At 42.3% G+C, this 19,406-nt stretch overlaps 1 protein-coding gene across 2 annotated transcripts in view; it reads left to right on the top strand.

Moving 5' to 3' along the window:
• Positions 1–19,406, top strand: part of LOC116938470 (protein O-linked-mannose beta-1,2-N-acetylglucosaminyltransferase 1) — a 125,711-nt gene that overhangs the window by 87,888 nt on the left and 18,417 nt on the right. For both annotated transcript variants that reach the window (XM_076056838.1, XM_076056839.1), the window contains 2 exons: positions 17,989–18,100; positions 18,182–18,706. In XM_076056838.1, the coding sequence (XP_075912953.1) occupies positions 17,989–18,100; positions 18,182–18,706 (637 nt within the window). The remainder of the gene's footprint in view (positions 1–17,988; positions 18,101–18,181; positions 18,707–19,406) is intronic.

Here is a 19,406-nt window from a genome sequence, read left to right as displayed (position 1 = left end):
CTCTACACACACACACAGTGTGTACTATCTCTACACACACACAGTGTGTACTATCACTACACACACACACAGTGTGTCTACTATCACTACACACACACAGTGTCTACTATCACTACACACACACACAGTGTGTCTACTATCACTACACACACACACACACAGTGTGTCTACTATCACTACACACACACACACAGTGTGTCTACTATCACTACACACACACAGTGTGTCTACTATCACTACACACACACACAGTGTGTCTACTATCACTACACACACACACAGTGTGTACTATCTCTACACACACACACACAGTGTCTACTATCTCTACACACACACACAGTGTGTCTACTATCACTACACACACACACAGTGTCTACTATCTCTACACACACACACAGTGTGTACTATCACTACACACACATACAGTGTGTCTACTATCACTACACACACACACAGTGTGTACTATCACTACACACACACACAGTGTGTCTACTATCACTACACACACACACAGTGTGTCTACTATCTCTACACACACACAGTGTGTCTACTATCTCTACACACACAGTGTGTCTACTATCTCTACACACACACAGTGTGTACTATCTCTACACACACACACAGTGTGTACTATCACTACACACACACAGTGTGTACTATCTCTACACACACACACAGTGTCTACTATCTCTACACACACACACAGTGTGTACTATCTCTACACACACACACAGTGTGTCTACTATCACTACACACACACACAGTGTCTACTATCTCTACACACACACACACAGTGTGTCTACTATCTCTACACACACACACAGTGTGTCTACTATCACTACACACACACACAGTGACTCCATCTATCTCTACACACACAGTGACTCCATCTATCTCTTCACACACGCAGGGACTCCATCTATCTATTCACACACAGTGACTCCATCTATCTCTTCACACACAGTGACTCCATCTATCTCTACACACACAGTGACTCCATCTATCTATTCACACACAGTGACTCCATCTATCTCTTCACACACAGTGACTCCATCTATCTCTTCACACACAGTGACTCCATCTATCTCTTCACACACAGTGACTCCATCTATCTCTTCACACACAGTGACTCCATCTATCTCTTCACACACAGTGACTCCATCTATCTCTACACACACAGTGACTCCATCTATCTATTCACATGCAGTGACTCCATCTATCTCTTCACACACAGTGACTCCATCTATCTCTTCACACACAGTGACTCCATCTATCTCTTCACACACAGTGACTCCATCTATCTCTTGACACACAGTGACTCCATCTATCTCTTCACACGCAGTGACTCCATCTATCTATTCACACACAGTGACTCCATCTATCTATTCACACACAGTGACTCCATCTATCTCTTCACACACAGTGACTCCATCTATCTCTTCACACACAGTGACTCCATCTATCTCTTCACACACAGTGACTCCATCTATCTCTTCACACACAGTGACTCCATCTATCTCTTCACACACAGTGACTCCATCTATCTCTTCACACACAGTGACTCCATCTATCTCTTCACACACAGTGACTCCATCTATCTCTTCACACACAGTGACTCCATCTATCTATTCACACACAGTGACTCCATCTATCTCTTCACACACAGTGACTCCATCTATCTCTTCACACACAGTGACTCCATCTATCTATTCACACACAGTGACTCCATCTATCTCTTCACACACAGTGACTCCATCTATCTCTTCACACACAGTGACTCCATCTATCTATTCACACACAGTGACTCCATCTATGTCTTCACACGCAGTGACTCCATCTATCTCTTCACACACAGTGACTCCATCTATCTATTCACACACAGTGACTCCATCTATCTCTTCACACACAGTGACTCCATCTATCTCTACACACACAGTGACTCCATCTATCTATTCACACACAGTGACTCCATCTATCTATTCACACACAGTGACTCCATCTATCTCTTCACACGCAGTGACTGCATCTATCTCTTCACACACAGTGACTCCATCTATCTCTTCACATGCAGTGACTCCATCTATCTCTTCACACACAGTGACTCCATCTATCTCTACACACACAGTGACTCCATCTATCTCTTCACACACACAGTGACTCCATCTATCTCTTCACACACAGTGACTCCATCTATCTCTACACACACAGTGACTCCATCTATCTCTTCACACACACAGTGACTCCATCTATCTCTTCACACACAGTGACTCCATCTATCTCTACACACACAGTGACTCCATCTATCTCTTCACACACAGTGACTCCATCTATCTCTTCACACGCAGTGACTCCATCTATCTCTTCACACACAGTGACTCCATCTATCTCTTCACACACAGTGACTCCATCTATCTCTTCACACACAGTGACTCCATCTATCTCTTCACACGCAGTGACTCCATCTATCTCTTCACACACAGTGACTCTATCTATCTCTTCACACACAGTGACTCCATCTATCTCTTCACACACAGTGACTCCATCTATCTCTTCACACACAGTGACTCCATCTATCTCTTCACACACAGTGACTCCATCTATCTCTACACACACAGTGACTCCATCTATCTCTACACACAGTGACTCCATCTATCTCTTCACACACAGTGACTCCATCTATCTCTTCACACACAGTGACTCCATCTATCTATTCACACACAGTGACTCCATCTATCTCTTCACACACAGTGACTCCATCTATCTCTCTACACACAGTGACTCCATCTATCTCTTCACACACAGTGACTCCATCTATCTCTACACACACAGTGACTCCATCTATCTCTACACACACAGTGACTCCATCTATCTCTTCACACGCAGTGACTCCATCTATCTCTACACACACAGTGACTCCATCTATCTCTTCACACGCAGTGACTCCATCTATCTCTTCACACGCAGTGACTCCATCTATCTCTTCACACACAGTGACTCCATCTATCTCTTCACACACAGTGACTCCATCTATCTCTTCACACACAGTGACTCCATCTATCTCTTCACACACAGTGACTCCATCTATCTATTCACACGCAGTGACTCCATCTATCTCTTCACACACAGTGACTCCATCTATCTCTTTACACGCAGTGACTCCATCTATCTCTTCACACACAGTGACTCCATCTATCTCTTCACACGCAGTGACTCCATCTATCTCTTCACACACAGTGACTCCATCTATCTCTACACACACACAGTGACTCCATCTATCTATTCACACGCAGTGACTCCATCTATCTCTTCACACACAGTGACTCCATCTATCTCTTCACACACAGTGACTCCATCTATCTCTTCACACACAGTGACTCCATCTATCTCTTCACACACAGTGACTCCATCTATCTCTTCACACACAGTGACTCCATCTATCTCTTCACACACACAGTGACTCCATCTATCTCTTCACACACAGTGACTCCATCTATCTCTACACACACAGTGACTCCATCTATCTCTTCACACACAGTGACTCCATCTATCTCTTCACACACAGTGACTCCATCTATCTCTACACACACACAGTGAATCCATCTATCTCTACACACACAGTGACTCCATCTATCTCTACACACACACACTGACTCCATCTATCTCTTCACACGCAGTGACTCCATCTATCTCTACACACACAGTGACTCCATCTATCTCTACACACACAGTCACTCCATCTATCTATTCACACACAGTGACTCCATCTATCTCTACACACACACAGTGACTCCATCTATCTATTCACACGCAGTGACTCCATCTATCTCTTCACACACAGTGACTCCATCTATCTCTTCACACACAGTGACTCCATCTATCTCTTCACACACAGTGACTCCATCTATCTCTTCACACGCAGTGACTCCATCTATCTCTTCACACACAGTGACTCCATCTATCTATTCACACATAGTGACTCCATCTATCTCTTCACACACAGTGACTCCATCTATCTCTTCACACACAGTGACTCCATCTATCTAGTCACACACAGTGACTCCATCTATCTCTTCACACGCAGTGACTCCATCTATCTATTCACACACAGTGACTCCATCTATCTCTTCACACACAGTGACTCCATCTATCTCTTCACACACAGTGACTCCATCTATCTCTTCACACACAGTGACTCCATCTATCTCTTCACACACACAGTGACTCCATCTATCTCTTCACACACAGTGACTCCATCTATCTCTACACACACAGTGACTCCATCTATCTCTTCACACACAGTGACTCCATCTATCTCTTCACACACAGTGACTCCATCTATCTCTACACACACACAGTGAATCCATCTATCTCTACACACACAGTGACTCCATCTATCTCTACACACACACACTGACTCCATCTATCTCTTCACACGCAGTGACTCCATCTATCTCTACACACACAGTGACTCCATCTATCTCTACACACACAGTCACTCCATCTATCTATTCACACACAGTGACTCCATCTATCTCTACACACACAGTGACTCCATCTATCTCTACACACACAGTGACTCCCATCTATCTAGTCACACACAGTGACTCCATCTATCTCTTCACACACAGTGACTCCATCTATCTCTTCACACACAGTGACTCCATCTATCTCTACACACGCAGTGACTCCAGCTATCTCTTCACACACAGTGACTCCATCTATCTCTTCACACGCAGTGACTCCATCTATCTATTCACACACAGTGACTCCATCTATCTCTTCACACACAGTGACTCCATCTATCTCTACACACACAGTGACTCCATCTATCTATTCACACACAGTGACTCCATCTATCTCTTCACACACAGTGACTCCATCTATCTCTTCACACACAGTGACTCCATCTATCTCTTCACACGCAGTGACTCCATCTATCTCTACACACACACAGTGACTCCATCTATCTCTACACACACAGTGACTCCATCTATCTCTACACACACATTGACTCCATATATCTCTTCACACACAGTGACTCCATCTATCTCTACACATGCAGTGACTCCATCTATCTCTTCACACACAGTGACTCCATCTATCTCTTCACACACAGTGACTCCATCTATCTCTTCACACACAGTGACTCCATCTATCTATTCACACGCAGTGACTCCATCTATCTATTCACACGCAGTGACTCCATCTATCTCTTCACACACAGTGACTCCATCTATCTATTCACACACAGTGACTCCATCTATCTCTTCACACGCAGTGACTCCATCTATCTATTCACACGCAGTGACTCCATCTATCTCTTCACACGCAGTGACTCCATCTATCTCTCTACACACACAGTGACTCCATCTATCTCTCTACACACACAGTGACTCCATCTATCTATTCACACGCAGTGACTCCATCTATCTCTTCACACACAGTGACTCCATCTATCTCTTCACACACAGTGACTCCATCTATCTCTACACACACAGTGACTCCATCTATCTCTACACACACAGTGACTCCATCTATCATCTTCACACACAGTGACTCCATCTATCTAGTCACACACAGTGACTCCATCTATCTCTTCACACACAGTGACTCCATCTATCTCTACACACACAGTGACTCCATCTATCTCTTCACACACAGTGACTCCATCTATCATGTTCACATGCAGTGACTCCATCTATCTCTACACACACAGTGACTCCATCTATCTCTTCACACACAGTGACTCCATCTATCTCTTCACACACAGTGACTCCATCTATCTCCTCACACACAGTGACTCCATCTATCTCTTCACACACAGTGACTCCATCTATCTCTTCACACACAGTGACTCCATCTATCTCTTCACACGCAGTGACTCCATCTATCTCTTCACACACAGTGACTCCATCTATCTCTTCACACACAGTGACTCCATCTATCTCTTCACACACAGTGACTCCATCTATCTCTTCACACACAGTGACTCCATCTATCTCTTCACACACAGTGACTCCATCTATCTCCTCACACACAGTGACTCCATCTATCTCTTCACACACAGTGACTCCATCTATCTCTTCACACACAGTGACTCCATCTATCTCTTCACACGCAGTGACTCCATCTATCTAGTCACACACAGTGACTCCATCTATCTCTACACACACAGTGACTCCATCTATCTCTTCACACGCAGTGACTCCATCTATCTCCACACACAGTGACTCCATCTATCTCTTCACACACAGTGACTCCATCTATCTCTTCACACACAGTGACTCCATCTATCTCTTCACACGCAGTGACTCCATCTATCTCTACACACACAGTGACTCCATCTATCTCTACACACACACAGTGACTCCATCTATCTCTTCACACACAGTGACTCCATCTATCTCTTCACACACAGTGACTCTATCTATCTATTCACACGCAGTGACTCCATCTATCTCTTCACACACAGTGACTCCATCTATCTCTACACACACAGTGACTCCATCTATCTCTACACACACACAGTGACTCCATCTATCTCTTCACACACAGTGACTCCATCTATCTCCTCACACACAGTGACTCCATCTATCTCTTCACACGCAGTGACTCCATCTATCTCTTCACACACACAGTGACTCCATCTATCTCTTCACACACAGTGACTCCATCTATCTCTACACACGCAGTGACCTCCATCTATCTCTTCACACACACAGTGACTCCATCTATCTCTACACACACAGTGACTCCATCTAACTCTTCACACGCAGTGACTCCATCTATCTCTTCACACGCAGTGACTCCATCTATCTCTCTACACACATGCAGTGACTCCATCTATCTCTACACACACAGTGACTCCATCTATCTCTTCACACGCAGTGACTCCATCTACCTCTACACACACAGTGACTCCATCTATCTCTTCACACACAGTGACTCCATCTATCTAGTCACACACAGTGACTCCATCTATCTATTCACACGCAGTGACTCCATCTATCTCTTCACACACAGTGACTCCATCTATCTATTCACACACAGTGACTCCATCTATCTCTACACACACAGTGACTCCATCTATCTCTACACACACACAGTGACTCCATCTATCTCTTCACACATAGTGACCTCCATCTATCTCTTCACACACAGTGACTCCATCTATCTCTTCACACACAGTGACTCCATCTATCTCTTCACACGCAGTGACTCCATCTATCTCTCTACACACATGCAGTGACTCCATCTATCTCTACACACACAGTGACTCCATCTATCTCTTCACACGCAGTGACTCCATCTATCTTTACACACACGCAGTGACTCCATCTATCTATTCACACACAGTGACTCCATCTATCTCTTCACACACAGTGACTCCATCTATCTCTACACACACAGTGACTCCATCTATCTCTTCACACACAGTGACTCCATCTATCTAGTCACACACAGTTACTCCATCTATCTATTCACACGCAGTGACTCCATCTATCTCTTCACACACAGTGACTCCATCTATCTATTCACACACAGTGACTCCATCTATCTCTACACACACAGTGACTCCATCTATCTCTCTACACGCAGTGACTCCATCTATCTCTTCACACACAGTGACTCCATCTATCTCTTCACACACAGTGACTCCATCTATCTCCTCACACACAGTGACTCCATCTATCTCTTCACACACAGTGACTCCATCTATCTCTTCACACGCAGTGACTCCATCTATCTCTTCACACACAGTGACTCCATCTATCTCTTCACACGCAGTGACTCCATCTATCTCTACACACACACAGTGACTCCATCTATCTCTTCACACACAGTGACTCCATCTATCTCTTCACACACAGTGACTCCATCTATCTCTTCACACACAGTGACTCCATCTATCTCTTCACACGCAGTGACTTCCATCTATCTCTTCACACACAGTGACTCCATCTATCTCTTCACACACAGTGACTCCATCTATCTCTTCGCACACAGTGACTCCATCTATCTCTTCACACACAGTGACTCCATCTATCTCTTCACACACAGTGACTCCATCTATCTCTTCACACACAGTGACTCCATCTATCTCCTCACACAAAGTGACTCCATCTATCTCTTCACACGCAGTGACTCCATCTATCTCTTCACACACAGTGACTCCATCTATCTCTACACACACAGTGACTCCATCTATCTCTACACACACAGTGACTCCATCTATCTCTTCACACGCAGTGACTCCATCTATCTATTCACACGCAGTGACTCCATCTATCTCTTCACACACAGTGACTCCATCTATCTCTTCACACACAGTGACTCCGTCTATCTCTTCACACACACAGTGACTCCATCTATCTCTTCACATGCAGTGACTCCATCTATCTATTCACACGCAGTGACTCCATCTATCTCTTCACACACAGTGACTCCATCTATCTCTACACACACAGTGACCTCCATCTATCTCTACACACACAGTGACTCCATCTATCTCTCTACACACACAGTGACTCCATCTATCTCTACACACACAGTGACTCCATCTATCTCTACACACACAGTGACTCCATCTATCTCTTCACACACAGTGACTCCATCTATCTCTTCACACACACAGTGACTCCATCTATCTATTCACACACAGTGACTCCATCTATCTCTACACACACACAGTGACTCCATCTATCTCTTCACACACAGTGACTCCATCTATCTCTTCACACACAGTGACTCCATCTATCTCTTCACACACAGTGACTCCATCTATCTCTTCACACACAGTGACTCCATCTATCTCTTCACACACAGTGACTCCATCTATCTCTTCACACACAGTGACTCCATCTATCTCTTCACACACAGTGACTCCATCTATCTCTTCACACACAGTGACTCCATCTATCTCTTCACACACAGTGACTCCATCTATCTCTACACACACAGTGACTCCATCTATCTATTCACATGCAGTGACTCCATCTATCTCTTCACACACAGTGACTCCATCTATCTCTTCACACACAGTGACTCCATCTATCTCTTCACACACAGTGATTCCATCTATCTCTTCACACACAGTGACTCCATCTATCTCTTCACACACAGTGACTCCATCTATCTCTTCACACACAGTGACTCCATCTATCTCTTCACACACAGTGACTCCATCTATCTATTCACACGCAGTGACTCCATCTATCTCTTCACACACAGTGACTCCATCTATCTCTACACACACAGTGACTCCATCTATCTCTTCACACACAGTGACTCCATCTATCTATTCACACACAGTGACTCCATCTATCTCTACACACACAGTGACTCCATCTATCTCTACACACACAGTGACTCCATCTATCTCTACACACACAGTGACTCCATCTATCTCTTCACACACAGTGACTCCATCTATCTCTATACACACAGTGACTCCATCTATCTATTCACACGCAGTGACTCCATCTATCTCTACACACACAGTGACTCCATCTATCTCTTCACACACAGTGACTCCATCTATCTCTACACACACAGTGACCTCCATCTATCTATTCACACGCAGTGACTCCATCTATCTCTTCACACACAGTGACTCCATCTATCTCTTCACACACACACACAGTGACTCCATCTATCTCTTCACACACAGTGACTCCATCTATCTCTTCACACACAGTGACTCCATCTATCTCTTCACACACAGTGACTCCATCTATCTCTTCACACGCAGTGACTCCATCTATCTATTCACACGCAGTGACTCCATCTATCTCTTCACACGCAGTGACTCCATCTATCTCTTCACACGCAGTGACTCCATCTATCTATTCACACGCAGTGACTCCATCTATCTCTTCACACGCAGTGACTCCATCTATCTCTTCACACGCAGTGACTCCATCTATCTCTACACACACAGTGACTCCATCTATCTCTTCACACGCAGTGACTCCATCTATCTATTCACACGCAGTGACTCCATCTATCATCTTCACACACAGTGACTCCATCTATCTCTTCACACGCAGTGACTCCATCTATCTCTTCACACACAGTGACTCCATCCATCTCTTCACACACAGTGACTCCATCTATCTCTTCACACACAGTGACTCCATCTATCTCTACACACGCAGTGACTCCATCTATCTATTCACACACAGTGACTCCATCTATCTCTTCACACACCGTGACTCCATCTATCTCTTCACACACAGTGACTCCATCTATCTATTCACACGCAGTGACTCCATCTATCTATTCACACACAGTGACTCCATCTATCTATTCACACACAGTGACTCCATCTATCTCTACACACACAGTGACTCCATCTATCTCTACACACACAGTGACTCCATCTATCTATTCACACACAGTGACTCCATCTATCTCTTCACACACAGTGACTCCATATATCTCTTCACACACAGTGACTCCATCTATCTCTTCACACACAGTGACTCCATCTATCTCTTCACACACAGTGACTCCATCTATCTCTACACACACAGTGACTCCATCTATCTCTTCACACACAGTGACTCCATCTATCTCTTCACACACAGTGACTCCATCTATCTCTACACACACAGTGACTCCATCTATCTCTACACACACAGTGACTCCATCTATCTCTTCACACACAGTGACTCCATCTATCTCTACACACACAGTGACTCCATCTATCTCTTCACACACAGTGACTCCATCTATCTCTTCACACGCAGTGACTCCATCTATCTCTTCACACGCAGTGACTCCATCTATCTCTTCACACACAGTGACTCCATCTATCTATTCACACACAGTGACTCCATCTATCTCTTCACACACAGTGACTCCATCTATCTCTACACACACAGTGACTTCCATCTATCTAGTCACACACAGTGACTCCATCTATCTCTACACACACAGTGACTCCATCTATCTCTTCACACACAGTGACTCCATCTATCTCTACACACACAGTGACTCCATCTATCTCTTCACACGCAGTGACCTCCATCCATCTCTTCACACACAGTGACTCCATCTATCTATTCACACACAGTGACTCCATCTATCTAGTCACACACAGTGACTCCATCTATCTCTTCACACACAGTGACTCCATCTATCTATTCACACACAGTGACTCCATCTATCTCTTCACACACAGTGACTCCATCTATCTCTACACACACAGTGACTCCATCTCTCTCTCTACACACAGTGACTCCATCTATCTCTACACACACAGTGACTCCATCTATCTCTTCACACGCAGTGACTCCATCTATCTATTCACACACAGTGACTCCATCTATCTATTCACACACAGTGACTCCATCTATCTAGTCACACACAGTGACTCCATCTATCTCTACACACACACAGTGACTCCATCTATCTCTCTTCACACACAGTGACTCCATCTATCTCTACACACACAGTGACTCCATCTATCTCTTCACACACAGTGACTCCATCTATCTCTTCACACACAGTGACTCCATCTATCTCTTCACACACAGTGACTCCATCTATCTCTACACACACAGTGACTCCATCTATCTCTTCACACACAGTGACTTCCATCTATCTCTCTACACACAGTGACTCCATCTATCTCTTCACACACAGTGACTCCATCTATCTCTACACACACAGTGACTCCATCTATCTCTTCACACACAGTGACTTCCATCTATCTCTCTACACACAGTGACTCCATCTATCTCTTCACACACAGTGACTCCATCTATCTCTACACACACAGTGACTCCATCTATCTCTTCACACACAGTGACTCCATCTATCTCTACACACACAGTGACTCCATCTATCTCTACACACACAGTGACTCCATCTATCATCTTCACACACAGTGACTCCATCTATCTATTCACACACAGTGACTCCATCTATCTCTCTACACACACAGTGACTCCATCTATCTCTTCACACACAGTGACTCCATCTATCTCTTCACACACAGTGACTCCATCTATCTCTTCACACAGTGTCTACTATCTATTCACACACAGTGACTCCATCTATCTCTTCACGCACAGTGACTTCCATCTCTCTCCGCTAACGCTGACTTTCCCAATCGCTGTTTACCGTCTCTGGGGTCCGGCTCTCTATCTATTCTTCCCCAACATTCCCAGCTGTCTTCTCCGTATCTCTTCGCCAACAACTGCCCAGCAGCAACTCCCCTCCGTTCAAACCACCTCGCATTTTATCCCACCCACCCTCTCTCGCATCAGCCTTAATGAATTGCCACGTGGCTCCCGGCACCTGTCCCCCTCATCAGACGTCCAGACGCCACCACTTAACGCTAACAGCCTCTCGACCAATCACAGCCCTCGTGCCACGGCTCCCTTAAATTACTTCGGGTTCACATTCTTAGCTCTTTCGGTAAAGTCACCACCACGTTGAAGGTGAAACAATAAAATAATAAATAATAATATATATATAAAAAACAATTTAAAAAAATTCTCACGACGTTTCGACCATAACACAAACGGTCGTCATCAGGTGTGCCGGTCCGCATTAATTTATTTATTTTTAAAGGGTTTATTTATTTATAATAACTGTCAGCGCCACGCGCAGCGATTTGGCAGATTATTTAGAAGGACTTAGTCCATCTATGTTCTGAAAAGAGGAGGCGGGAGACGAAACATTTTCATGTATGCTGTCTGAAAGCCACCGTAAGCGTGAACAATCAATTAAGACCCGAAATGGTTTATCAAATCCTTCCAATGATTGCTACGCCCAGAATCCATCTTCTCGGTTGAAATTGTGTCTCTGTGCTTGTACATGTGGATAGCCTCATGAACGAATCTCTCATGGTAGCCGTAAGCGTGAACAATCAATTAAGACCCGAAATAGTTTATCAAATCTTTCCAATGATTGCTAAGCCCAGAATCCATCTTCTCGGTTGAAATTGTGTCTCTGTGCTTGTACATGTGGATAGCCTCATGAACAAATCTCTCATGGTAACCGTAAGCGTGAACAATCAATTAAGACCCGAAATGGTTTATCAAATCCTTCCAATGATTGCTAAGCCCAGAATCCATCTTCTCGGTTGAAATTGTGTCTCTGTGCTTGTACATGTGGATAGCCTCGTGAACGAATCTCTCATGGTAGCCGTAAGCGTGAACAATCAATTAAGACACGAAATGGTTTATCAAATCCTTCCAACGATTGCTAAGCCCAGAATCCATCTTCTCGGTTGAAATTGTCTCCGTGTTTGTATGTGTGGATAGCCTCATGAACGAATCTCTCATGGTAACCGTAAGCGTGAACAATCAATTAAGACCCGAAATGGTTTATCAAATCCTTCCAATGATTGCTACGCCCAGAATCCATCTTCTCGGTTGAAATTGTGTCTCCGTGTTTGTACATGTGGATAGCCTCGTGAACGAATCTCTCATGGTAGCCGTAAGCGTGAACAATCAATTAAGACTCGAAATGGTTTATCAAATCCTTCCAATGATTGCTAAGCCCAGAATCCATCTTCTCGGTTGGAATTGTGTCTCCGTGTTTGTATACGTGGATAGCCTCATGAACGAATCTCTCATGGTAGCCGTAAGCGTGAACAATCAATTAAGACCCGAAATGGTTTGTCAAATCCTTCCAATGATTGCTAAGCCCAGAATCCATCTTCTCGGTTGAAATTGTGTCTCTGTGCTTGTACGTGTGGATAGCCTCATGAACGAATCTCTCATGGTAGCCAGATGGCTTGCAGAGAACCTCTGTCTTGGAGAAGTCAATGTCACGTGAGCCTACTGAATTATAACAATGATCTGCCACGGCCGAGGTTTTGGTCCTACCGTCCCACCTGATGACGACCGTTTGTGTTATGGTCGAAACGTCGTGAGAATTTTTTTATTGTTTTATATATATATATTTTATTATTGTATTGTTTCCCTTCAACGTGGTGACTTTACCGGAAGAACTAAGAATGTGAATTACTGCAGTCACGAAAGCTTTAAATCAAAATGTACTTAGGGTTGTTTACAACACCGGCGACTCGACTACCTGCTGGACCTCGTGTGACCCATCCTCCTTGTCTGTCTGTACTGTACGTGGCCAATTCCTACACGCGTTGTTTACTCCACTACACTACTACTAGTGATGATAATAATACTACTGATGATACTACTACTGATAATACTGATACTACTGATGATACTACTACTACTGATGATACTACTGATACTAATACTGATGATACTACTACTGATGATAATACTACTACTGATGATACTACTACTACTGATACTACTACTGATGATAATACTACTACTGATGATACTACTACTGATAATACTGATACTACTGATGATACTACTACTACTGATGATACTACTGATACTAATACTGATGATACTACTACTGATGATACTAATACAACTACTGATGATACTACTACTGATACTACTACTACTGATACTACTACTGATGATAATACTACTACTGATGATACTACTACTGATACTACTACTACTGATGATACTACTACTACTGATGATAATACTACTACTGATGATACTACTGATACTACTACTACTGATACTACTACTACTGTTTACTCCACTACACAACTACTAGTGATGATAATACTACTACTACTGATGATACTAATACTACTACTGATGATACTACTACTACTGATGATAATACTACTACTGATGATACTACTACTGATACTACTGATGATACTACTACTACTGATGATACTACTGATACTAATACTGATGATACTACTACTGATGATAATACTACTACTGATGATACTACTGATGATACTACTACTACTGATACTACTACTGATGATAATACTACTACTGATGATACTACTACTGATAATACTACTACTGATGATAATACTACTACTGATGATACTACTACTGATAATACTGATACTACTGATGATACTACTACTACTGATGATACTACTGATACTAATACTGATGATACTACTACTGATGATAATACTACTACTGATGATACTACTACTACTGATACTACTACTGATGATAATACTACTACTGATGATACTACTACTGATAATACTGATACTACTGATGATACTACTACTACTGATGATACTACTGATACTAATACTGATGATACTACTACTGATGATAATACTACTACTGATGATACTACTGATGATACTACTACTACTGATACTACTACTGATGATAATACTACTACTGATGATACTACTACTGATACTACTACTGATGATACTACTACTACTGATGATAATACTACTACTGATGATACTACTGATACTACTACTACTGATACTACTACTACTGTTTACTCCACTACACAACTACTAGTGATGATAATACTACTACTGATGATACTAATACTACTACTGATGATACTACTACTACTGATGATAATACTACTACTGATGATACTACTACTGATACTACTGATGATACTACTACTACTGATGATACTACTGATACTAATACTGATGATACTACTACTGATGATAATACTACTACTGATGATACTACTGATGATACTACTACTACTGATACTACTACTGATGATAATACTACTACTGATGATACTACTACTGATACTACTACTGATGATACTACTACTACTGATGATAATACTACTACTGATGATACTACTAATACTACTACTACTGATACTACTACTACTGTTGACTCCACTACACAACTACTAGTGATGATAATACTACTACTACTGATGATACTAATACTACTACTGATGATACTACTACTACTGATGATAATACTACTACTGATGATACTACTACTACTGATGATACTACTACTACTGATGATAATACTACTACTGATGATACTACTACTGATACTACTGATGATACTACTACTACTGATGATACTACTGATACTAATACTGATGATACTACTACTGATGATAATACTACTACTGATGATACTACTGATGATACTACTACTACTGATACTACTACTGATGATAATACTACTACTGATGATACTACTACTGATAATACTGATACTACTGATGATACTACTACTACTACTGATACTACTACTACTGATGATAATACTACTACTGATGATACTAATACTACTGATGATACTACTACTGATACTACTACTACTGATACTAATGATACTACTACTACTGATAACAATACTACTGATGATACTGATACTACTACTACTACTGATACTACTACTGCTGATACTACTACTGATGATAATACTACTACTGATGATACTGATACTACTACTACTACTGATAATACTACTACTGATGATACTACTGAGACTACTACTACTGATACTACTACTACTACTGATGATACTACTACTACTGATACTACTACTACTACTGATGATACTACTACTGATGATACTACTACTGATGATAATACTACTACTGATGATACTACTACTGATGATAATATTACTACTGATACTACTACTACTGATACTACTACTGATGATACTACTACTGATGATAATACTACTACTGATGATACTACTACTGATGATACTACTGATAATACTACTACAACTGATGATGATCCTACTACTACTGATGATACTACTACTGATGATACTACTACTACTGATACTACTACTACTGATACTACTACTGATGATACTACTACTGATGATAATACTACTACTGATGATACTACTACTGATGATACTACTACTGATGATAATACTACTACTGATGATACTACTACTACTGATACTACTACTGCTGATACTAATACTACTACTGATACTACTACTACTGATGATACTACTGATAATACTACTACTACTGATGATGATACTACTACTACTGATGATACTACTACTGATGATACTACTACTACTGTTACTACTACTACTGATACTACTACTGATGATACTACTACTGATGATAATACTACTGATACTACTACTGATGATACTACTACTGATGATACTACTACTGATGATACTACTACTACTGATGATACTACTACTGCTGATACTAATACTACTACTGATACTACTACTACTGATGATACTACTGATAATACTACTACTACTGATGATGATACTACTACTACTACTGATGATACTACTACTGATGATACTACTACTACTGATACTACTACTACTACTGATACTACTACTACTGATACTATAACTGGTACTACTACTGATACTACTACTGATACTATAACTGATACTACTACTACTGATACTACTACTACTGACACTATAACTGATACTACTGATACTATAACTGGTACTACTACTACTACTGATACTATAACTGATACTACTACTACTGATACTACTACTACTGACACTATAACTGATACTATAACTGGTACCACTACTACTACTACTGATACTACTACTGATACTATAACTGATACTATAACTGATACTACTGGTACTATAACTGGTACCACTACTGATACTACTACTGATACTACTACTGATACTACTACTACTGATACTACTACTGATACTATAAGTGATACTACTGATACTATAACTGGTACTACAACTGATACTATAACTGATACTACTACTGATACTATAACTGACACTATAACTGACACTATAACTGATACTATAACTGACACTATAACTGACACTATAACTGATACTATAACTGATACTATAACTGGTACTACTACTGATACTACTACTGACACTACAACTGATACTATAACTGACACTATAACTGACACTATAACTGACACTATAACTGATACTATAACTGATACTATAACTGGTACTACTACTGACACTATAACTGGTACTACTACTGATACTACTGATACTATAACTGATACTACTGGTACTATAACTGGTACCACTACTACTACTACTGATACTACAACTGATACTATAACTGACACTATAACTGACACTATAACTGATACTACAACTGATACTATAACTGGTACTACTGCTGCTGCTGTCACCCCGCTAGGTCTGCGCGAGTTTGCGACCACACACTCGATCCGTGCGCTGGCAACTTCCTCGCTGAAGCGACGTCGCCGGTGAAGCAGGCCGAGGAGGAGGAGCAGGAGGAGGTGAAGGAGGTGAAGACGAAGATGAAGGAGGAGGAGGAGGAGGAGGAGGTGAAGATGAAGATGGAGGAGGAGGAGGAGGAGGTGAAGGAGGTGAAGGAGGTGAAGACGAAGATGAAGATGAAGATGAAGACGGAGGAGGAGGAGGAGGTGAAGATGAAGATGAAGGAGGAGGAGGAGGAGGAGGAGGAGGTGAAGATGAAGATGAAGGAGGAGGTGGAGGAGGAGGTGAAGATGAAGCCGAAGAGGAAGATGAAGACGGAGGAGGAGGAGGAGGAGGAGGTGGAGGAGGTGAAGATGAAGATGAAGAAGGAGGAGGAGGAGGAGGTGGAGGAGGTGAAGATGAAGATGAAGACGAAGATGAAGACGGAGGAGGAGGTGGCGGAGGTGGTGAGGAAGAGGAGGAGGAAGGAGGTGAGGAATGAGGAGGTGAGGAATGAGGAGGAGGTGGTGAGGAAGAGGAGGAATGAGGAGGAGGTGGTGAGAAGGAGGAGGAAGGAGGATGAGGAGGAGGATGAGGAGGAGGACGTGGACACTGCTGAAAGTTCACGACCGTTTGTGCTCTACATCAGCATGGAGTCAGAGGAGCACTGGGAGACGTGGAGACAGCTGGCTAAGGTGAGTGTACTGTATGTGTACTGTATGTACTGTATGTGTGTACTGTGTGTACTGTATGTGTACTGTGTTTACTGTGTGTGTACTGTGTGTACTGTGTGTGTACTGTGTGTGTGTAGTGTGTGTGTACTGTGTAATGTGTGTGTATTGTGTGTACTGTATGTGTACTGTGTGTGTACTGTGTAATGTGTGTGTACTGTGTGTACTGTATGTGTACTGTGTTTACTGTGTGTGTACAGTGTGTGTACTGTGTGTGTGCTGTGTGTACTGTGTGTGTACTGTGTGTGTACTGTGTGTACTGTGTGTGTGTACTGTGTGTGTGCTGTGTGTACTGTGTGTGTACTGTATGTACTGTGTGTGTACTGTGTGTACTGTGTGTGTACTGTATGTACTGTATGTACTGTGTGTGTACTGTGTGTGCTGTATGTACTGTATGTGTACTGTGCGTGTGTACTGTGTGTGTACTGTGTGTGTGCTGTGTGTGTGTACTGTATGTGTACTGTGTGTACTATGTGTGTGTACTGTGTGTACTGTATGTGTACTGTGTGTACTGTGTGTGTGTACTGTGTGTACTGTGTGTGTACTGTGTGTGTACTGTATGTGTACTGTGTGTACTGTGTGTACTGTGTGTGTACTGTATGTGTACTGTGTGTACTGTATGTGTACTGTGTGTACTGTGTGTGTGTACTGTGTGTACTGTGTG

The sequence above is a fragment of the Petromyzon marinus genome, chromosome 78, assembly GCF_048934315.1.
Source record: "Petromyzon marinus isolate PM22_M1 ecotype Great Lakes invasive population chromosome 78, UKy_Petmar_22M1.pri1.0, whole genome shotgun sequence".
In the NCBI taxonomy this organism is placed as follows: domain Eukaryota; kingdom Metazoa; phylum Chordata; class Hyperoartia; order Petromyzontiformes; family Petromyzontidae; genus Petromyzon; species Petromyzon marinus.
Note: the sequence above shows the minus strand (reverse complement) of the source record. Positions and strands in the feature narration are given on the sequence as shown.